At 39.6% G+C, this 23,969-nt stretch overlaps 1 protein-coding gene across 2 annotated transcripts in view; it reads right to left on the minus strand.

Moving 5' to 3' along the window:
* The window catches only part of VCL (vinculin), a gene marked incomplete at its 3' end in the record, with an annotated part of 59,500 nt that extends 35,600 nt beyond the window's left edge, over nucleotides 1–23,900 (minus strand). For both annotated transcript variants that reach the window (XM_082002053.1, XM_082002052.1), the window contains exons 1-2: nucleotides 23,707–23,900; nucleotides 2,832–2,902 (exon numbers count right to left, since the gene is read on the minus strand). In XM_082002053.1, the coding sequence (XP_081858179.1) occupies nucleotides 2,832–2,902; nucleotides 23,707–23,874 (239 nt within the window). In that variant the 5' untranslated portion in view covers nucleotides 23,875–23,900. The remainder of the gene's footprint in view (nucleotides 1–2,831; nucleotides 2,903–23,706) is intronic.
* Between the last annotated feature and the right edge of the window lie 69 nt (nucleotides 23,901–23,969).

The raw sequence follows: 23,969 nt of genomic DNA on the forward strand, positions 1-23,969 counted from the left end.
CAAAAACCAAATGCAATAGATTATCATTCATAAAGGCTATTGAACATTCCTAATGCAGTCACATAAGTACTATGTGAAGCAAGTTTCATTACTGTGACAGATAACTTTGTTTCCCATTTTTCATTATATAATAATTCAGGCGGTCATGAATCGTTGCAGAAAAGGTTCATGCACCCAGCATAAAGTGGTACTATTCAGCAGTTCTTGTACCACATTTCTATAGTAATGTAACCATTTGAAGTCTCCGCAAGCATGTTGATCAAAGACTGGTTGCTGTGCAACCATTAAGAAAATATCTTTTCTTTAATCCCTTACTTGTCTAAGTGAGCAAGAAGCTGGAAATTAACTAAAAACTCTACACATCCTAGAAAATGAGCACAATCAAAATTACATGCTTGTATACAACTCCTCAAGAAGCAGAAAAAAAATTTTGGTCTCATTTCAATACATAAACACTCCCCTCAAAAAAAAAAAAAAAATCAACAAAAAAAAAATCAAACCCCTCTACACCCAAACAAGATCACACACCAGGAACACAGCATAATAAATACAGTAGTGGATTGTATCAAAGGTCCATTTAGCACAGTATCCTGTCTCCAGAACTAGCCGCAAGTAGATGCCTAAGGAACGTTAAGAACAGGATAAGCATTTATCATACTTCCTCTGGGCACTCTCCCATCCTCCAGCTATTTTCAGTTCTTGGGATTTCCTGCACTTTGTCTATTTGATAACCCACAATGGACTCCTCTAAGTACTTATCTATTACCCTCCAAACTTATACAAAGAATTTTAACAGTACATAACTTGCTATACAGAAAAGCTCTCCCTACTGTTCGTTTATAAACTACTAGCTTAAAGCAATGCCCCCATGAAATTCTTGCGCAGGAAGAGAAGTGCAAGTTTCCATCTTCTCTGTGTAACTCATACTTCCTCAAACCTTTGTCAGGCTCCAGTCCCCTCTGTCACCTTTCCCAGGCTAAGAGTTCCAGCCTACTTCGCTTTGCCTTATACAGAAGCAATTCCATACCTTTGACTGTTCTCAAGGTCCTTCTATGAGCTTTTTCCAGTTCTAAGGCTTTTTCCAGCCTTTCTAAAAATTTAAGGACCACAGGTGCATGCAGTAGTCAAGATGTGGGAGAAAAATGTACAGTGGCATTTTGGTCTCTCATCCTTTGCTGATAAACCTAACATTTGGTTTACCTTTTGATCACTACTGATCATATAATGGATGCTCTCACCAACGTATCATAGCTCCAAAACCTTGCTCGTTAGTAGTAATGGTCAGTTCAGAATCAATTATCCTATCTTAAGCTAGACCTGCTGTTCTCCCTTGCATGCATCATCTCAGATCTTTCAAAATAATTTAACCCACACTTAATATCAAGTCACTCAGTTCAGTAAGGTCCTGCTGTAATTTCTCAGAGTCATCCATTCATCTCACTACCCTGTGTAAGGCTTCAGGTCATCAGCAAACAGGTGAGACTCAGAGCTCATCCTGGTTTACAGCACCTTAGTGAACACTGAAAAGCACAAATCCAGCAGAGATACCTAGAGCCCTACTGATTACCTCCCACCATTGTCAGGGTTAACCACATAAATTTTTCCTTTCACTTTCAGTTTTCTCTTTTCTATAGAAGAACCACCCTGTGGCTACTTCATTTTCCTAAAAGCCTCCAGATTTGCCGAAGAGTTTAGAAATGTGTGTGCTGTATCACCTGGATTACCCTTATCCCTGTTTGTGATATTTCTAAGAACACCAACAGATTTATAAGGCAGAATTTCCCTCCACAGAAACACTGTCAATTCACCCAATGTAAGTCTCATGTATTTGGGATCTGTTACTTTTCTTCTCTAGTATAGAATTTCTAGTCATTTGCTCCAAAGGTATATCAGACCTATAGACCTCCTGTTCCCCAAATTCCCTTAGAAAGTTTCTCAGGCAGTATCACCACCTTCATTGACATACTGGGTCATCTCAAGTGAGAGACTGTACTTCATTGATAATTCAGCTATTTTCTTGAACTCTTACACTAATACCACCTGGTCCTAGGCATTTTTTTTTAATCATTCATTTTGTCAACCTGCAATGCAACAGAAACTTTCTCTTTAGACATCATCTCTGTTCTCCGTTTTTGTATTTTCTGTTAGTTAAAAAAAGGAAGCATTGAGGCAACTACCTGCCTGTTTTGTGTTTGGGAATACAGTAAAATATTCAGTCATTCTGGACACATTGGACAGCACTAATAGAGCAGTCACTACATTCAGTAGGTTGTATTGCTTCAGTGAAAGCTTGTCAGCTGGCAGTAAGAAGCTTGGCAGTTCCGTTAACAGGAAGTGATACACGATTTTTAAGACTTAAGGCAGCAGAAGAAAGTAGGCTGTCCTTGACACTGAGCCACGGAATTAAGGGTGTCAGCCACTGCTCTCCAAATGTCTTAGATTTCCAGGCAGTTATATCATGCATCGGCTGCCTATACTGACAAATTCACTTTTCCACCAACCAAATTAATAGAAAAGATTGAGAACATCACATTACCTCTGACACTGTTCGGCAAAACTACAGCAGCACATAAGTACCATCGTTACTCTGATTTTTTTTTTTTTTTAAGGAAGAAATACCCTAGATATGTACACATCTATATAGAATGTTACAGGCAAAGTCACAGTTGGCAGAACGGTCTTCCTGACCAAGGGTCAGCCTCAAGACCCCAAAAAGCTATTGAAACATAAGAGTATTTTCTAATCTGTACAGCAGAAATGGTAACAATGATCTACCATTGGAACAGGTTTCCTGTAGCTACAGTAGAACATTTACAATAAAATGAGTTTACTTGATAAATGCTGGTGGCATATCCCTTTTCAATATCTGGTCTTCCGTTGTTTGCACAGTCTCTTTTCCAACCTGTAGGGAAAAAAAAAAAATCATACTTAAGATTCAGAATTTCATCATAAAGCCTAGATGAAAACAAATAGCAAAACAGCAACCCAAAAAAAAAAAAAAATCTATTTGTACTAATGATAATTCCTTTCACTAGGTTTGCTGTTGCTGCACCTATTTTTGAGACCACTATATACTATAGTTAGTCTAATGCTTTAGAAACCATACTGTGTTTCCTGCCAACATCTCTATTAAATTAAAGGGGGGGAAGGGGAGGAACTTTTCCCTCTTCCCATTCTCCATAGAAACACTACTATTTGTTTGCCACACTTAGTTGTAAAAACTTAATCACTGTGTACTCTGTAGGCTTCCATCCTTCCCAATCCCCACAAGTCAGAAATCAAGTTCAAAGTTAAAAAAAAGTTACTCCCATTTTGCTATTCAACTTAGTCTCTTAGAAAAATATAGTTAATTACTGAGAATACACCCCACATCTGCATTCACGCCATCCTTTAGGCAAAAATAATTATGCAGAAGCTAATAAAGAAAGAGAGAGAGCAAGATCTGCAGTTTCCTATACACTAGCTCTTGTGTTATACAATGGAAGTCTTTAGAATTGGTAGCTGGCTCTCTGGGCTGTGAGATCACCAACTTGACAAAATATTTCCAGCTCCTTTGTTCGCTGTATTTTCCAGCTGAATAAGCTATTCAGAAAGGCATCACAAAGCAGAAGGTCTTTAACCCAGACACTAGCCTGTGTTAAGAGCTGCCAGGCCTGCTCAAGCTAGACAAGATAGCCCTGAAAATCCCTGATCAGCTGGTGTTTAAAGATTTGCTGGTTTTTGACAGAAGTTGTAGTGTGCCAGTATGCACAGCACTTGCCAATTCTAATGCTGTACAGCCTTCCAGAAGCACTACTTCCTTGTGAATTTATGCCGCTTGCCAAAAATTGTGTTTCCCTAGTCTGGCCCATTTTCAGAAGGGCTTTACGTGACTACATTGGCCCTAGCATTCCATTCACATTTCTGACGACACACAGTTTTTAAAGAATGTGTGAAAAAAAAAGCTTACGGGGGGCAGCTTCAATTTGAAAGTCATTCTACCAATCATTATTGCTATATTATTTTAAACAGTCAGTCAGGAGCAACCAAGAAACAATTTCTGCTCAAGTTACACAGTTGATGCTTGATGTAAGTTACTTCTTTTATTAGACCATAAAAAGCATTCCTTCATTCAGTCTGGAAAGACTCTTCTGTAAGAGGGCATCTAAGTTCACTACTTAAAGAAGCATTGTCAGTTACTTCTAGATAGATATATACTCACTAGACATGCACTTTAGATATTTATACATACACATATATACGCACATTCTCTGCTATGCCTAGCTGGGATCTTTAGTCTTCAAATGAAAGTAACATATAGGATATGAGTCAATTCCCATTTTCATTTTTTGTGGGGAGTTTTAACCTCAAACTTTCCTGAAACAGACACAGTCTTTGTCCTAAACTCCAGAAACAGATCACTTCTCTCCCAAGTCCATCAAAGCAGAACTAATCGTTCTTCCAATATCCTCAGCACACAAGATTTCAGGCAGTTCCCATGAGGCCTCAATTAAAAAGGTCCCCTACTTTTTACTGTATTTTAAGCACCAACACAGCACATACGCACTGTATCTGTTTAAACATAAAACATTGTGGCTCAAAGGAAAGCATTTCATATTTACATAGCTATTAATTAACCTTTCCAGAAGTTGCTCTTTGCATTTGTAGCCAAGGTATAGAATAGAGATGGAATGTGAAGAAGAAACGTACTCTGCATACCATTTAACAGCCAAAGTCTCAAAAAGAGAAGCCACATTCATGACTAAAAATGCAAAACCCCAAAAGAGTTTTGTGGATTTTCTGTTCTAGCTTTGTGGTTAGGGGGATTTTTTTGTTTTGTTTCTTTTTTTTTTTTTTTAGTAAGATCTGGTTTCTTCACACTGAATTTTACATGGGCTAAGCAATTTTTGGACACACTGCAGTATAAGACAAGGTAGAGATTCACTCAATTCTACCTTCTCCATACCCTAATACCAATGGAATGAAGATTATTTTTTCCTTAGGACGTAATATCTACACATACCCTATTTCAGGCTGAAGGCTTGTCAAGCTTTATGCTAGTACAGAACAGTTATCTGGGAAACCTGTATTTTATATTTCTATCCAACAGTATACGTATGGAAAAAATCAGGATTCCTACTTGGGTTTCAGATGTTCTTACCTCCTAAGATAATTTTTCCCTAACTGGGAAGCAACAGAATAGAAGCAATAGAATAGAGGCTTCTGCTTAAGTAATACTGAGGTGGTTATTACTCATGGTTCCAAAGAAAAACTGCGCTTGTTAACACAGTAGAGACACCATAACTTCTTGAACATTGTACCTGCCCCACGCAGCACAGAGGAAGGGAAGCTCTCAAGCAAAACTTACCAAGACTGTTAGTTACAACTAGTTCTACAATAGGTACAACTTCCACCCATCCGTGTTCATTTCCATACCCTTTGGGAGATTAGAGGCAAATCAGTTGAACAGATATAAAGAATGAGCTACTTCCCTGCTTGCTCCCTGCTGCTTAACAACAGTGAACAAGAAGCTGACAGATTTAGAAGTTTAAAGGAAATGGGACAAGTCAGAAGGCATTATGGCCACTGAAAAGCCTTCTAGGAATGCAGCTAGAAGAACCAGGAGAAGATTGATATTTCCTGCTGCTTTTGGCTTTTAACCTGGCTTGTAGGTCTCATGCACTCTTATCTGCCACCGATTAGTAGAAGATCGGTATGTTTTAAGCTTCCTGCTGCGGAGTATTTTCTCCACGGAAAAGCAAGAGGAAAACTTTCTGATCACACTGAGGCTTTTTCCTTATAACCAGTTTTGCAGCTTTTTGCCATGTCTGCTTCTACTAGAGGGAAGGTAAGTCATGAGCACCCACAAGGTCCTTTTCCCATCTTCAGAGCCTGCTGGATATAGCAAAGAACAGCTGTTCAGTGAGAAGGGGAAATAGTTTCAGTTTCTGTAATTCTTTAAGAGTTTGTTTAAACACATACCACAAACACACAGTAATATCTAGTTCTCTTCTAGAAGTTTGAAAGTACAAACTGCATGCATCATGTAGAATAAAATATGCAACTATTTAAGATGAAAGTCTGAATTGTATTTTTTTGGGGGTGTTTTTTGTTTCTTTTTAAACAAAGATTCTTTTAAATGCCTATATTAACAATATCAATTTCACAAATGCGGGAAGTGAAATTTTCCTTGCAGCTTATACGAGTTAAAAAGGAAGATCTTAGAAGAATTAGTTCTTGCAATGCTCCAGAAGCTAAGGAGCCTAAGAATATTTATCTATCATCATCCAGTGAACACATACAGCCCTGGCTGTAACGCTAGAGAGCCCCAGGTTTCTCCCAAGGAATAAGCTACAGTATGAGTTCTGCTTGACAAATCAAAGCACCACTCAAAGTGATCTAGTCTGTATGCTGTAAAAGCAACTTTACCATAAGCCATCTCACATTAAAATCCAGTTGCTGGCTTACGCATTTTTCCATGTTTTAAAGCTTCCAGGAAGAATAGTGACATGATAATGGGAGTCTTAAATCCCACATGAGAATTTGTTGTATATCAGTACAGTACCATGAAGTTCTCTGCAACTTTTCTCAATTTCTTTTGGTGTCTGTCCCGAAAAAATAAGCTTAAGTATTTGTTATAACTCTACAATGACAGCAGTTTCTACATTGCATATCCATGTCTAGAATCCATATCAAAACAGAGTTGCCCATCCTTTCACCCCACATTTTAAGAAAATTAAAACTGGCCTAGATTTCAAGACTGAACAATCCATCAAGCAAAGCTAGAAAAAAAAACAGTTACACCAAATTTATGCCTACTCCTTGCCGATATAGATGGCATACATTTCAGTCCAGTCTGAAAAACACAACATCAGCAGAGAATTAAATCTTTGTGACAGCATTTTGAATTCAGGTGACAGACTGAGGGGGGTCTTACTCACACATGACAACATAAGGAAAATGATGACTGAAGTTAAGGGGTATCCAGTTTTGTATCCTATACCTTTCATGGATTTTGTCCCTCCCCACAAGGCTTGTCCATTGAAGGCCTAGAAAGCAGGTCCTTTATCTCAAACCGAGTCTGTTTTGTCTCGGTGTGTTCAGAAGTGGCAAGTGCTCAATAACTCACTCACAATTGTTCAGTTTTCCCTTTGTTAACCCGGTCTTAGAGCCAAGTTACAGGGGAACCTTTTGGGAAGGAGCTCTGGCAGCAAAAGAGAAGCAGACAGGACGTAGCTGTTTACCTTCATTGTTGTCAGTCACAGTATTTTTTGATTGCTACCCATCTTCTGTTTTTATTTACAGTATCAAGCAGATCCAGTTGCTGGTATTTCAAGTTATTTTGCCCAGCTCTTTCTTAGAAATACAGCTGTTGGAGTGAATGTTGTTTTATCATGCCCTGACTCTTAGCGACCATAATCCACATGGTAAATGTTAGCGAAACAGAATTGCATACGTCCTGGCATAGCTGCAAAGTATAAAGCTTCACCAGATGCAACTCAAACAGCTTTGGAATACATCATGAAATTTCTTGGTTGCACCCAAATTTCACAAGTCACTCAAACGTTATTATCAGATGACATAACCAGACAGAAACAGTAAGACAGAACTTTCTGCAAAATGTGAACAGAAGAGACAAGCAATGTTAAAGTGCTTTTAGAACAAAATCTAAGAGAAAAGGTCTACAGGTTACTCCTCACAATTGAATCCTTCTCATCCAGTAAGACTGAAAAAGAGTCCGTTATAATAAGGTACAATAGTACAGCCTTTTTTTTAAACACAAAACTTTATCAAATGCTTTCTTGGAAGCTTTTCACAAAGCAAGTTTACAGTTTCTCCGTCATTTTACTCTCACCTTGCTTTGAATTATGACTGGAATTGATACGTTGCTTGCAATTACTGAGTTTAACACTGTTTTAAGAAGCTTTAAGTTTTTCTACTTATCTGTAGGGTAATAGGCCAATGCAATTAGAGACTGAAAAATAAGCCCAAAGAAATATGCAGCTGAATTCTCTTCCAGCTTCTAGTTTACACCAAATGAACAATGCACACATACTACCAGTGACACCGGTCAACAGGAACACTTTTCCTTCAAGCCAAGGCATGAACCTAAAGAGACTGCTGAATCAGAGCCTATTACTTTGCCATTCAGTTAATTTGGAAGCTGTATACTGGCTCCTGGTTTTCTCATGATTACCCTGGAGACTGCATTCCAGGCATAGCAAGGTACAATTTCAAAGTCATCTGGCAATAAGTCAAGTAAATTAGAACACTCCAGCCATCTGGTCCTTAATAGCAGCAAACTGACCTGTCTACACTCACGATTAAGACAAATTCAATTGGCTTGAGGCTAAGGAAATCCTGCTGTCCAAGTAAAATACATAACTATGAGATGAGAACCATATGGTAACCAGAAAGTTGACATCATTTGGGTACCAAAAGACTTTTATTCATGCTGCTATTGTCTACTAACTCTGTTATCAGTACAGAGCCGAGGCTTGGATGGTTTAGCTAATTACAGGATGCACAACTTAACCTAAAGGAAACAAAAGCACATAATTATGTGAGACTTTTTACAGATTATAATTTGGAAATTACTTCTTTTCTCAGAGAAGAGCTTCTTCTAAACCAGTACTTCTGAGTTAAAACTACTTTAAGACATTGTAAGTCCAGTCAAATAGCACAAGTCAGCTCTGACCTTTGAGCACATACAAAGCTCACCTGGAAAAATAGAATACAGCAACTGTCCTCCACAAAAGTGAGATTCACAGCTGCAAAAAAAAAAAAAAAAAACAAACAACAAAACACCTAGCTACTTTTACTTTACAAGTAAGCCTAAGGAAAGTGCCTCACACCAAACAGCATGCAGACCCCAAAAGCTCTTCTAGCTCATTTCCACATACCCAGACCTGTGAATCACCACTAAGTTTCAGAGCACCTTTAAATATAAATCCTGCTGCCGATATATACACTGATTGGTACTGTACTGAAAGGTAACACATGTGCTATCATACAGCTAAATTCACTCCTTATTCAGATGCTTGTCTGAAAAGCCACTGGTAGGTTTGCATCATCTTTGACAGTCTGCTAATAGCCGCATTTTGGATGATGAGGACCCTGTTTCCCCCCAAGTAATTGAGATGCATCCTGTCTCCCCCAGCCTTCCAAGTGTTAAGTCAAGTAGAAGTATCTAGAAAGTTTACTTAAGGTTAAGGCTTTTTGGCTCTGTTACTAATAGAGTAATAAAAAGCCTCATCATAGGAAGTTCATGATCCTACCAAGTGGAAGAGGCCTGTGAGAATCTGTGTTTCTAGTATAGATAAATACTGTACTGCACGGAGCCTCTAAACCAACCCAACCTATAGCTTCATATCAGTAGTAACAGACTTTCTCCCCAGGCTGGTTTTTTTCCTTCATCAGAATGACAAACTAAGTTGTGTGTCGTCTCTGTAACAGTATTATTAAATTGGTATTGTCACTTGTCCATGTGTTGGCACAGAAAATATTCCAGGAGCTGAAAAAAGAAAAGACAAATTAATATGTATTCTCTGTTACTTCTTGAGTAAGTTTCAGATACAGAACAGTAGAGAAGTTTCTTCCTCTGAAGTTTCTAAGATGCACCACTATAAAGGCCTTAAGTTTACTTTGATAGTTCGTTAACTACAAAATCTGTTGTTACTTTTTTAACCCATTTTACTTTTTAAAAAACACTACTAATTTGATGGGTATTGTTAACTACACGAGGCATTTTAATATACCACCACTGAAAACATAGGTTGGCTACCCGACACTGAATTTTAGGATCTTCTATTTGTTAGGTGCAAACTTGTGCTGACTTCTGAATACCAGACTGTTCAACACTAATTTCTTCCTCTTCCACAGAAAGAAAGGTCAGCACTGCTTCCCTTATGAGCTCCCTCCTAGATTATTGGTGGTTCCAGGGTAACAAAATTTTTTTCTAAGTTTAAGACAGTACAGTTCCCTGCAGGAAGACAAAATTTAAAAGCATGAGAGAGAAAAAGCAGTTTTGAACAGCTCTGATAGCAGGGGGAGGAGGAATACCAATCATCATTGATTTCATTTAAGACACAAGAAATCAGAATAAAGACTCACTTTTAGCACCTGATAGGGGCGATGCATTTATCAGTAGATAAACTGAAGAACACTCACCACTCCACCATTTACATGACACCACTTTTTAACACGTTCTAAACGGAACTATTTTGCCAAAGCCACTGTCTGAGTGAGACCACCCTTCATTCTAAGCAACTCTGAAATTCTTATGATTCCCCCTGCCTCTTCCCATGACACTGTTCCAAGTTACTGAGCTTGTTCTTATCCGCCCGTCATAAGTGCTGGCTTATTTGTCCACAGCCCCATCAAGCAAGTACCTATTTCCATTACCTTGTTGCATTTCAAAAACTAAATGGATTTAGTGCTAAACAGTAGAGGCAGAGAAGGCATACTTAAGAGATGCCACCTTAACCTATTTACTTAAGTCAACCTGCAAATGCAGGAACTATACAGTTCTGTCCCTCAGCAACTTGGTGTAATCCTAATGTTTCCTTTGAGGGAAACATTGATCTAAAATTAGTTTTATTGATAAAGTGACATTTTTCACTGTTTAATAGTATATTAAAATATCTTCATGTGTTCACTAATATATGGTTGAAGCAACAGAAAGTTGCAGCAGTCTCCTTTTGGCATAAGGCCTCCCACAGTAAATGTTTCTTCACCAGCAAGATATGTACTAACATGGTATTTCATAGTTATTATTCACCTTCTGTAGCATATTGGACAATTTGTCTTCCGTAAGAGTCTCATTTTACTTGACTAACAGTTAATTCAAGTGTTCAGTAAGTTAATGGTGTAAATCACTGCTCATGTTAAATGTGATGTTTTAATTAGCTACAACAGTATCTAGTTACATTAAATAGAGTCAGAACTAGAAATGGTGGGCTGTTTTCCAAGGGACAGTGCTCATTTACAGCACCATTAAAAACTTAAGTGTCTGAAACTTGATATTATGTTATTATTTTCCAGTTTGATTTTGCCTTCAGTGCTCATGACCACTTACACCAGCTCTGTAAGGAATTCACCGTGTAGAAGACAACCCACTTACGCACAGAGTCATCACAAAGAATTTGCAAACCTATTTACAAAGCAGACACTCAGAAGAAATAACTGATAAAAGGATGTTAAAAAAACATTAAATGAAGACTTATTAAAAACTAATTTTGATAGCAGAGTAAAACTTCAACTTGTTGTGTAGTCAAGTAACTAGATACTTTTCACATCAAAAAAAGCTTTCAAAACAACTACTTTCAACAGCATTTGCTATTTGTTTCTTGACTCATACTGAAAAAGAGAATTATTCTCTTAAGAGATTAAGTGGTAAAGGCTAATAAACTATGGCATAGCAATAGACAGTAGCATCTGAACATGCTTGATGGGATGGACAGACCTTCTCAGTGTAGCTCTAACATGAAGCTACTACTATTCTCAATTGAAACAAAGGGGGAAATTTAGGTAGTGTAAGCAAGCAACTTTAAGGTTACCATCCAGTACCTACAAATACCTAGGCCAAAACTGCTTTGTTTAAGTTGCCATGATTGACAAAGCTGCCAAAGTCTGGCTTCACCTCTTGCATGCAAAAGGAATAATCCTGGTCACTATTAGCTTGAAGTTGTAGAGAATAAAACCTCTATAAACTTGTCTTAATAATTAATCTTTAAATTTGACGCTGAATCATGAAGAGCCATCAGAAGGATGATCATCTTTAAAACAGAAGTTTTTTCACTAGAATTCGTTAGCATTTTAGAGCTCCATTGTGCCAGGCATTGTACAAATACGTAAACTTACCCAGCCCACATATAACAGCAGACCACTGCTGTGTCACATTAGAAGAATGCTGACAAGTCAACCCCACATGAGAATAAGGATATTAACGTGCCACCAACACTTGATAGTATACAACTTCTCAAAGTAGTAACAATTATAGGTACCACTTCTAAATCTTTAAATCCTTTTAGAGGTTTAATAGAAGTTAATTAAAAAATCCTTTAAATCTTCGTAAGGTAAACACATTTAAAGATACAGTTCCTTTACCTGCTACAAGAATGTGGTCAAAAAGAGAAACAGCAGTACTTCTGCAAATCTGCCTAAAAACATATCTTTTAACAGGAAGCTACACTTGTTCCCAACATTTTGTCCTATTTGAGGAAGTTGCTCCAAATTTAAAAGCAACGGAACAGAGGAGAACCACTGCTCTGAGCAACCATTATCCTACATGAAACAAATACAAGTTTTTGGGCCAGCTAACAAGCTCACTGGAAAACCTGTCTGAAGGAAGGAAATACACTCAAATGGGAAAGCAGAAGCTAGATCCATCAAGTTTACACACACAACCCTAGCTTACATCCTCCATTGACACACAGTAACAAGGTTAGTTATCAGCATCACCAAAATATTTAAAACTAATAAACCATGTGCAGAAGAGTTTACACTTAGAAAAAAAAAGAAAACAAGTTTCTAGAAATTCGCCACAGCAAAGGCCAAGCAACAACTCTTTGCAGCAGTTAGTAACTGCTTCAGGGTCGTAAAGTCTCTTTAGTGTTTCACTAACCTGAGTAACTGGAGAACAAGTCAGAGACTCCAACTGCCCCCCCCCCCCAATTGCCAGACCAAAGTTGTTATGCCAGACATTAGCTTGCAATTGAGAGATAAGACACTTGACATTCTATAGCTTTGAACTACAATAAACACTGACGTCGAGCTTGGAAGATAAAAAAAAAAATCAGATTAACAGAAAAATACATTCCTTCCTGCTGCATGGCAGGGGGGTCGGCTCTGCTGGTCTGACAGCTCAAGTGCCAGTGGAATCCAGTCAGAGCGCTGAGGAATGCGGGTTTTCTCCAGCATTGAGTAAAAGCAATGCTATGCTGTTACCTTTTCTTTTTTTTTTTCCCCCAGAGAAAGACCGAAGTCCAGCAAAAACTCAACAAATTTACTGAGGTTCCCACTCTTCCCACTCCCCACCCCTTGATTTTTTGAGAAAAAGGGGACTTGCACTTCCTCAGTTGCTGCAGTTAAGTCAGTTGTTTGGCAGTTACTAGCCCTTCACAACCCAATTTTTTTTGTCATTCTATCAGGGCAAGCTAAATAAAAAGTGACCTTTTCGCTACTACTCTGGAGTTCGAGAGAAATTCCATTTGTTTTTCCTCTTATTCAGCACAGCTATTATACTGTAAAAGCTGCAAAGATAGCAAGGCTTGCGAAAGTGATTTTTAGTGTAGTCCAACAAACACTAGTCAGTTTACTAACATGTTCTCTTACCTAAAACCTCATAAAAGTTATGCAGTAATTTAAGAAAGTGTTTTCACACTTGAGTACAAATTTTCCTTCAAGTATTGAGTGTTTTTTGTGACCTTTTTGTAACCAAATCTGCTTTTGAAGACTTATCTGAAGGATATTTAGACACATGTATTCCCATTTCAGCTTCTGAATGGGTAACATCTTTCAAGATCAATCTTCAGCAAAATTACTGAGAAAAAAAAAGACTTTAAAAGCAAGTAGATACCCCAAAGAAAGTAACCTTCCCAGTAACTTCTGACTGGGTGCTTGAAACAGCTTTTTTTATAGTGATAACCCTTAAGATAAACATTCAGTACATCACACACTTCAGTATTAAGAACCTCTCCTAAGCAAGTTTAGATGACTACATGGATATATGTTAGCAATGGATAAGGTTTCCATAGAGTTTTAACAGGAAAGCTCAACATGCCAGCTTGCATACAGCTAAACCTTCGCACTGTTTCATCCAGTTATGTACTACTATATCCCTTTTGAATTAACAGTTTAACCATTTGTTGCCTATGCACAGATAGATATTTCACTCATAAGTAAGAAGTCCATTTTTTCAAAACCTAACTGAATTCGTGGTCACCAGGAACCAAATCCACCCAAAGAGTCTTGCAAGTTGCAACTTATCTGGCTGTCACACATACTGACTATCAGCCTGGTTGAAGTCTGTTTTCTGCTTCTTCCAAGGAAGTATTTGTGCAGGCAAACAAAATAAGGCCTGCATAAGAAAAGAAAGTTGTATTAATGCTTCCCTCTTCAAAAACAGTTGCAATACGCAGCCTCTTCCAAACTCAGGAAGAGGTCTGAAAACAGCAGAGGAACCAGCTCAGCTGGAATAACTGAAGTTATAGATGACAGCTTTTAATGGTCTCCCTGCTTGACAAGAGGAATCTCCAGACTCTTCTGCAACTGAAGAGCTGATACTCAGAAAATGGTTGAAAGACTAGAGTGGGCAAGGAAGCTGGTAAGGACTTTCCTGGTTCAGCATTTAATAAGCTTGCCATTTTGATGCACCTGCTCCTTACATCATATAGCAACTATGCGATGAGAATTTTAAAGAAAAAAAACACCATCTCTCATACTGCCCCTTTAGCACTTCTGTGACTATACCTGTTAAAGAAATTAATTTCTATGGCACTCTTCAGCATTTAAGGAGGGACGGGGTTGTCTGTAGTTCATGCAAAGACTCAGCTACGAAAATGGAGTTCAAGTTTAATACCATTATACTTTACTAGTCCCACAAACAGAAGATAAACATTGAAAAGAACATAGTCTGGTACTGCTATCAGTGTCCATTAAAAATAAAAGGCAAAAAGCAATCTCTTCTATCACCTACTTTAAAAAGAAGCATTGCTGGATAAACACCATCACAAGAATATCAAGTAGACCTGGATATCCCTATGAACTGCAAATGCATTTACATTCATTACAGAACAAGGCTTTCGGTCTTTGCCTACTGCTAACCTGAACTTAGACTGCCTTCAAATAATCTATACGTTTTAGGACAGTTAAAGAATTTAGACAATTTTGGAATTACCATACAAGGTTTACTGGATCCTAACCAAGTGACTGAAAACTGCCACGTGGAGCAATGAGACCAGAACAGTTGCGGCATACCCAAACATTTTAAGCTGCATACACAAAGATACCGGAGCATAAAGCTTGTGAAACTAGCCAAAGGAGTACTTTTTCCTCCATTCTGTTGTCATTTCATTTATGCACCATGTTTACCTGAGGACAGAGATCAAGCATGACAGTTGCTCAAGTCAAACCTCCTTAGGCCATCACAGAAAGTCAGTTGAATATGAAAACTGCTTACCTCCACTGTACTTTCCCTATCACATACTGTGAGCTCTAAATACCATCTTTCTTTAGTAGATAGATACAGACTGAGTAGCCAAAGAGAGGAGGCACTCTGCTGCTACAAACAAGGAAGAACTAGTTGGGAACGCAAAAGGGCAGTGCAACCTTGGCTGCAGTGACCATGAGATGGTGGAATTCAGGATCCTGAAAGGAAGAAACAAGATAAATCAGACCCTGGGCTTCAGCAGAACAGACTTTGGCCTCTTCAGGGAACTGCTTGGAGAAATCACATGGGATACAGTCTTACGAAGAAGAGAGGTTCTGGAGAGCTGGTTGATTTTCAAGGATCACCTCACTCAGGATGGTTCACCCTGATGAGCAGGAAGTCAAGCAAAGGTGGCAGAGGCCCACATGGATGACAAAGCTGACATGAAGAGTAGGCACACAAGAAGGTAGATGCATGGATGGGTGACTCAGGAGGAATACAGAGATGCTACCTGAGCATGCACAGACGGGTCCATCTCAAAGTCCTTCTAGGGTTGAATCTGGTGAGGGACAACAACAACAAATGCTTCTGTAAGTCCAGCAGCAACAAAATGAAGACTAGGTAAAATGTGGACACACTGCTGAATAGGTAGGGGGGCTGCTGACAAAACAGAAAAGGCTGAAGTACTCAATACCTTCTTTACCACAATCTTTACTGCGAAGATCTACCTTCGGCAATCCCAGGCCCCTGAGACCCACTGAAAGTTTATCACTTATCCTCAGTGAAAGAAGATCAGGTTACATTTGCTATTCTGTGGGTGTAACCATTGATGGAAGGTCTCTTCATACAGATTCTAAAGCAACAGCAACAAGACACACAAGTCTTCTACAGAACGGCTTCTTTTTGTTCTTCACTGGACAACCCTGACATGAATCACTGGTTTTCTACCCTACCCATGAAGTCAGGGTACCAGGAAACTGTTCCAACACACGTTCTCTCAGAAAAAGTTAATCACCATAATTTAAGAGTCAGTATGAGCTGACTATTTCAGTAATCATGGAAAGCCTTTGGGAATTAAGAGGGATTTTTTTCCCTCCTTCATCAGCCAGCATTGTTATCCATTGATCACTATTCATTATGTAAATAATTATTCTGAAGCATCAGAACATTATTTACTTCAGAACAAGAGATTTGTTCCAAAGTGAGTGGTTCAGTACAGTTTCACAGAAAACCTTGGTTCTAGTCAGGATAACGGCAAGTACAATTCATACCTCCATAGACTTGAACTATTAGGCAAAGTAAATAAAGGATAGGTTTGCCCTCTACTGATTCTCTATCCAGTTTTTCATATTCTTACAAATGCACTAGGGCCTGAAGTTACTAGAGAGACAAACTAGACCTACTTCCAAATATTATGTACATAGAGACCCTGTCCCCCACCCCAATTCAGTTTTGAGCTGCTAGGCTCATGTTTTAAGGTACTTACTAGTGAAATATTTGTAACTGAAAAAGAAGATCCAGCCTTTATTTTATCATTTCATGTCTCCATGTAGGAAGTCATCCTGTATCCACAAAGTGTCATCTGAAATGCAGAGTGTTGCAATAACCACTCATGTGTGGTGCATTTCCACACATCAACACAAGTTACTACTTTAGATTCCAATTACAGGCCCTGTACTCGGCACCGGTGAGGCCACACCTTGAATCCTGTGTTCAGTTTTGGGCCCCTCACTACAAGAAGGATGTTGAGGTACTGAAGCGTGTCCAGAGAAGGGCAACGAAGCTGGTGAGGGGTCTGGAGCACAAGTCTTATGAGGAGCGGCTGAGGGAACTGGGGTTGTTCAGCCTGGAGAAGGGGAGGCTGAGGGGAGACCTCATCGCTCTCTACAACTACCTGAAAGGGGGTTTGTGGCAACGAGGGTGTTGGCCTCTTCTCCCAAGTAACTAGCAATAGGACAAGAGGAAATGGCCTCAAGTTGCGCCAGGGGAGGTTTAGATTGGGTATTAGGAAAAATTTCTTCACCGAGAGGGTGGTCAGGCATTGGAACAGGCTGCCCAGGGAGGTGGCGGAGTCACTATCTCTGGAAGTGTTCAAAAAAGGTGTGGCTGTGGTGCTTCAAGACATGGTTTAGAGGACATGGTGGCGCTGGATTAATGGTTGGACTTGATGATCTTGAAGGTCCTTTCCAACCTTAGTGATTCTGTGATTTAGGGTTAATTCTCTCTTGCTTGATGTCATAGAAGTTAAGGAAGAAATTACACAAGTAAACATTACAATTAATTTAGTGAATGCACTTATGACAGTTATATAGTTATAGAGAAGATAGTTTACTGTTCAAATTAGATAACAAAATTGCTCCCCAGTAAGAGCTCCCATTGCTGTGTTTAAAGATAAATGCCAGGAAGGTTATCATTTTGCAGGAATTAAGAACCATGGCTGCAGAGGCAAGTTCCATATCAAGAATTGCTTCTCCGCATTTGACTGAGCAAGTGATAAACTAGATTTTGTGTCACTAAAGGGAAAAAACCCACATACAACACACATTACATCGCAATGTTTCTTAAGGTCTCGTTTGCCACTTTCGAAGTGGAAAAATGGCAGCAGAAGATTGCTATTACTAACTGTAGATATTTCATATTTGAGGTAGAAAAAATACAAAGCCAGTAAGACTTAGTAAAACAATGCAGTCAGAAACAAGAGCTTAGGAACAACACATACAAGCTGTACAACAGAGAAGAAGGGATAAAAAGCTAGTCTTAGCTACATATGAAGCCGCTACCAAAATTAAGCAGTACTTACGGCAAGGACTGACTAGGACTGGCCTATTCTCTCCTTTGGAAAAGAAATCGACAGAAAATCATCATTCGGCTTTTATTTAAGAATTCTAGCGGATTTGGAATGAGAAACATACCCTAGCATTTGCAACAACCAGTTAATGATTTTGGGCATCATTTCCAGTAACTAGCATTAACACCACATGTTTGCTAACACATCTTCAAAACCACTACTTGGTTCCCCCCTGCCTAGTCCTCTCAAAGACCTGCTTCATCAATCCAAATTTCAACTATATTGGGAAGAGGAAGACACCTGTCAATCACTCTGCTTATGTTCTGAAGCTACACATTTCTAAGCATAAAACATACTGAACCATGTTTTATTTGGTTCACTGTTTCATTAAATGCTATAAAGGAATTCCATGTCTACAGTCCAATATTACTATACAGAGAAAACTATCTTCCTGTTTCAAAGCGCAAAGCAAAACTAACAGGACACTCTAAAGTAACAAGAGGTTAGGAACAAGAAGAAATTCCTAAACATTGGCCCTTAATATGTATTTAACAACTCCTCCCTCACTGGTATAATTCACTTATGCAGCAGAAAGCATATGTTAAGTTTTCCAGAGCACGAGTGGTATACACCATATTGTTGGCATATGGAATTTTTTAGGCCAACTGCCACTTTAAGGTTATCCATTCCACAATAATATTCTCATGTTTTATGCCCAAAAAGCAAGCTGCATGTAATTACTAATGGAGGCATTCACCATCTCTGTGCACATTTGAAGGAACAAAGAACAAAAGATCCCTTTTAATGCTGAAGGAAGAGACTGGTATAAATTAAGCCTCCAAACATAATAACAGAACAAAGAGATTATTCCATTCAAATCAGAAGCTGATTTATCACTTATGTAAAGATAATTCCTAACAGATAAAAGCAAGAAAGAAGTTTATGATGTGCTTTTGTTATTACAAAGTTGCTGTCTGTCTGATTATTCATTAATCACCCTTTTCCCTGTCCCTCCCACACACACCCCCTAATGGGTTTTATCCACTTTCTCGGAGCATATGGCCACAGTTCCCACAATATGGTAAAATTATCCCTAAAGAAATTGCAGGTACACTGAAGTAGAACATTCAAAAAAGAAGGAAATTTATTATTTTAAAAAGTCTCTCTCCTAACACTAATCACAAGTTTCTACTACACATAGACAAGAGTTAGAATCCTGTAACAAAAAGACTTACTCTCTCATGAGATCATCAGGACTCTTCTAGTACTCTCATTCACTCATCACTAAGTTTTTGAGTTCTGTAGAGTTTAGATGAGCTGCTGTAACAACCCCTTTCTTCCAGCATAAAGATATTCCAATACAATAAACTGGAGGTGGGGTGGCACAGATCTGTACGTATCCCATGACAAGTTACAAACATCAAGAAAAAAAATTCAGAAAGTTACTACAACCCCTCGAGAGCCATCTTTTGTGCTATGCAGAAAATTCTGCAAGGAAAAAGTTTACATTTTTCCTTTTTTCTCATCCTTTTCCAAAATACATAAATACATAAACATAAATATTGCAAGCTATTTTTTCCCCTCTCAAAGAAAAACACTAAACTGTGCTCAACAGCTCACTCCTCTTGTGTGCCCTGAGATACAGGCAAGTCAGATGCATCAGCAGAAAACACAGGGATGAGGAAGCTGTTCTACCATCCACCCTCCACAACAGTCAGACCATTTCTCCTCATTCTAAGTGTTTAGCCATGTATTTGACTTCTGCTGCTGCAATCACGGCAAGGCTTTCAACGCAGGCTGCATTTCTCAAATTCATTTATATGAGTCACTTTCCAAGCTTGTGGTTTGCAGGTGTTGGTAGAGTATTCACAGCCTGTCCAGGGAAAACGCACAGCTCTTTCTGCATGGCCCTGCAACCCCAGGCAACTTCTCACTTGACCGAGGGCCATGGACCCTGAACATGCTGATCAATTCAGGTGATTACTACTTCTTCATCCACTAGGATGAGGATAGGACAGCTGCTACAGATAAACTAAATGCAACTCTTTCACACTTAAGGGTTTTTTTTTGTTTGGTTGGTTTGTTCTAAACTTTACACCACTGCCTAAGTAATGGTATAGAGTTTCACCTGTTCTGTAAGTAATCTATGTGGTTTTAGTTGTGCCTAGATGGGGCATGCTTCAGCTGGTGGTAGTTTTAGAGACTGACCTCACAACTTTAGGAAGTGATAAAAAATAATGTAATATAAATTGGATGCATGTAGACACCTGGTTCAACAACACAGCCTCTGAAAAAACCAACATCTTCTTGAGTTGCTGATCCTGCTCCAGTATTTAAATTATGTGTACTACTTCAGGTCCTCCTTAGGTTCCCCTCTGTTACTTTAATTCTCCTTACTCTCCTATCTGTCAAACTCAGCTGCTTCACCCATGCTACGGTTGGTATTTGGCAGAGCAGCAGTGACTTTGCTCTGAAGCAGTTCTGTCCTAAGCAGTGGAGAGGAGTGACAAGAGTGGGCTATGCCAGTACTGACAAAGCCAGGAATCCATACAAGGCAGTAAGTGAATGGAGTTTAAAACATCAGAGTAGAATTTGCTTTCTCTGTTTGGCAGTAATATAACATTACTCTGAAAACATAAATGCTTGTAAATTCACTACTGCAAAGTAGGGATTTTTCTCCTCCATGAAATTCAGTTATTCCCTGCCTTTTGGGCTTGACTATTCCCTCCCCGCACCGTGCCAAATCTGTTGTCTTACAGTGTTACGTCTTTAGCTACAAGATACAGCAAATCAAACACCAACCCTCCCATAAGAGGCACACATCCACTCCAAGTATCAGCCAATGAAAGCATTAAGATCTTCAGTTAAAAAAAGGACTGATTTAGTACATTATTTATCTTGTGATATTAATCTGAAGCCTCTCCCTCAAATTCTTGGCTCCAGTCAAAGGTTATTTTTGTCATCAAATTACTTCAAAATAATTTGAGTACTGTTCTGCAAAAACTATCCCCTAACAGAATATTCAGCACACAGTAGAATCAAACTGTCACATATTGGGAACTAATACAGAAGTGCAGAATACCAACATCTTTGGTATTTACCATGGGAAAGAGACTAACTGGTAAAGATTTAGTTATTTCATTAACTTCAACAATGACTTGGACCTTCTCTTACCGAGGATTACTTTACAATTAGGTTCTGACAAGGAAGCATCCTCACAATAGGTGTGCAAACCTTAAATTAAAAAACCCACAAAACTTAAGGTGGCTTCAGGCAAGCATTAAAATACAGCACATCCATTTCTGACAGGAAAATACAGAAATGCATGCTGAATGGCAAACTGAAGGAAAAGTTCTCATATAGAGGTTTGTAGTCAACTTACCTAGGAGAGACTTGTAGTCTAATAGTCTTAATTTAAGACTATCTATCAAACTCTGTTCCATCTTGGATACAGATTATTGTGTTAAATCCACCTCGGGAATGTCAACAAAATAAACTTTTAAGTTATTGCATGTGGTTCCTTCCTCTTAGCCATTTTCTCATTTCCTAGCCCATTTCCCCACACAGCACAGCTAGTAGGCCTTGCACAAGAATGTGTCTCAGCACTTCAAACACTGCTACCAGTAGTTACTTACAGATGCAATAATTACGTGAATTAAATATTGCACCTTCCAAACTGTCGAGTCCTTACTACAGGCTAGTGAGTCAGAGAATGGTGCTGCTGTGTATGACAAGTTACCACTGAAAAAGAACTCTCTGCTGGTCAGTAGTTACCATCATGGACGCTTTGTGATACTCAAGCTACACGAAGAACGCTGAGCAGACAAGCAAGCGAAAAGCTAGCGGTTCCACTACTGTCTCGATTACACCGACAATTCAGTCTGTGCCGTCACCTGTGAAGCCACCAGAAGGCTCACAATTAAATAACCTGTCTGCCCAAATATTCCTGTGAAGCTGCAGTTTCACAAATCACCTTCACACTGCAGAACAGCGTGCCAAAGACACAGCTCCAGACAGGAAACAGAACTTTAATTCTGTATTTTTCCTAATGTAGTCAAAGCTGTATTCTACCAGATCAGGGCATCTTCCTTGTAAGTGCCACCTCAGATTACACCACTTCTATCCGATCTTTGTGGATTAACACAGAAAACTAATTCAACAGCCTTTCCTTTTATCTAGCTAGCAGGCAAGAAAAGAAAACCAGAGGCTTCCAAAACAGTCCAAAGTGAAAGAAGAGCGGGCATTAGCAAAGTGCAGAAAGAAACCAATTCTGTTTCTGCATTTCTCTCTATCCGATCAGGTTTCTTTTGAGAGGAAGGGAGGTGGGGAAAAAAATAGTCACACAAGCCAGTGATACAGGCTAAGCCCAGAGAGGCAAAGCATTATTCTAATGTCTTCCTTTCAAGGAAAAGTATGTCATACACTCAGGCTTCACACCCTTACAGCCAATATACCTATTACATCAGTTCATCGCTGCAGAGCTTCATAAAAACATGAGTTTCGGCCAAAGTCAGCAAGAAGCACAAGTACTGCAGACAGTACATACTATAAAGTTCATGGAGTCATGGGGACCAAGAGTTGCAGTTACACTGTAGTAAACTGCAAAACCTCAAAGTGGCAAGTTACTCTAGCAGTAGCAAGTACTACAGGCCGAAATCCGATAAACACATCACATGCATTAGTCCTCGACAGCTTCTCATACCCACAAGGCCACGATTTCAGTGCATTAATATATAAGTTAACAGTGACACAATATTTTACCTGTATGCAGCCATTTCATTTTAAAGTAAAGTTTGCAGACAAGGGACACCACTTGCTACAAATGAATTAAGAATATTATAGGATTGTAAGTAGGCGAGTAACATCCAATGTTCAAAAGAGAACTCAGAGTATCTCTAAAAGAACTTAAGTGCAAGGTTTCTTAATGAAACAGAGGAATACGCAACATTGCAGCGCTTTCTATAGCAAACAAGACATTTCTGCCTTGCAACAGTTGGCTATTCTTTTGATGCAGTTGGTTATAAAAGTACTGATACGACTAAAACATTTCAAATGTATTAGTCATTTGCACTTCTCAGACCGAAACGTCCACATGGCAAATACTCAGATCTTAAAGAGACATGCTACGTCTAGCTGCTTTCAAGAAGTCGAGAGATTCAAGCGGATTTTCAGTCACCTTTAGCTTCCCACAAGCAAACAGTAACTCACACTCGAGGCTACGGAACACACAAAACTTCAAACTTCGCCTAGAGACCACAGGTCTGTCCTCCCTCGACTTCCCTGCCGATAACGAACGGACAGCCTTCACCAATACAAAAACTGCTATCAAATGCCTGGGAGGTTTAGGGGTTGGGTGTTTTTGGGGGTGTTTTTAAGGATAGGATCACACCAAATAAGTGTTTTGCCTTTTATAGTCCATACACTTAAAGCAGGAGTTCCCAAGACAGCAAAAAAAACCCATACAGCGCACCGGAGACATCTGCGAGACGTTCCGGGGTGCACCCCGCGCACATATATATATATATATGTGTGTGTATATACACACATATATATGGACGGTGTAACCAGCAGTAACTCCCGCACTTGACTGCGCTGTAACGCGACGTTGTTCCTCAGGTGGGGAAACGGCAGATTTCTCCAGCCATTAAGATGGTGAACAACCGGCGGCACCGCCGGGGCAGACGCTCCCTGACGGGGGGGGATATCCCAGCGCACCTGCGAAGTTGGCGGCGACCGGAGTCGCTCCCGTGAGGGGGGCGAAAGAGGCCGGCCGGCCGGCGCTACTCACCCGCACTAGATTGCTGACAGCGGCCTGCACGGCCGACACGGGGGCGGTGAGGTCCGGAATGGCCTTGCCGTCCACCTCCCCCTCCTCGTGCATGATGACCAGGTGGGAGATCTGCTGGGCCACCGGCTCCAGGATGCTCTCGATGGTGCGCGTGTGGAAGACGGGCATGGCGGCGGCGGGGCGGGGGGGGCCGGGGCCCGAAGTCCGAACAAACTCCTGGCGAACTCTGTCCCTGCAGGCTGGCGCCCCACAGAGAAAGCCGC

This window comes from Phaethon aethereus (assembly GCF_964289735.1).
Source record: "Phaethon aethereus genome assembly, chromosome: 7".
In the NCBI taxonomy this organism is placed as follows: domain Eukaryota; kingdom Metazoa; phylum Chordata; class Aves; order Phaethontiformes; family Phaethontidae; genus Phaethon; species Phaethon aethereus.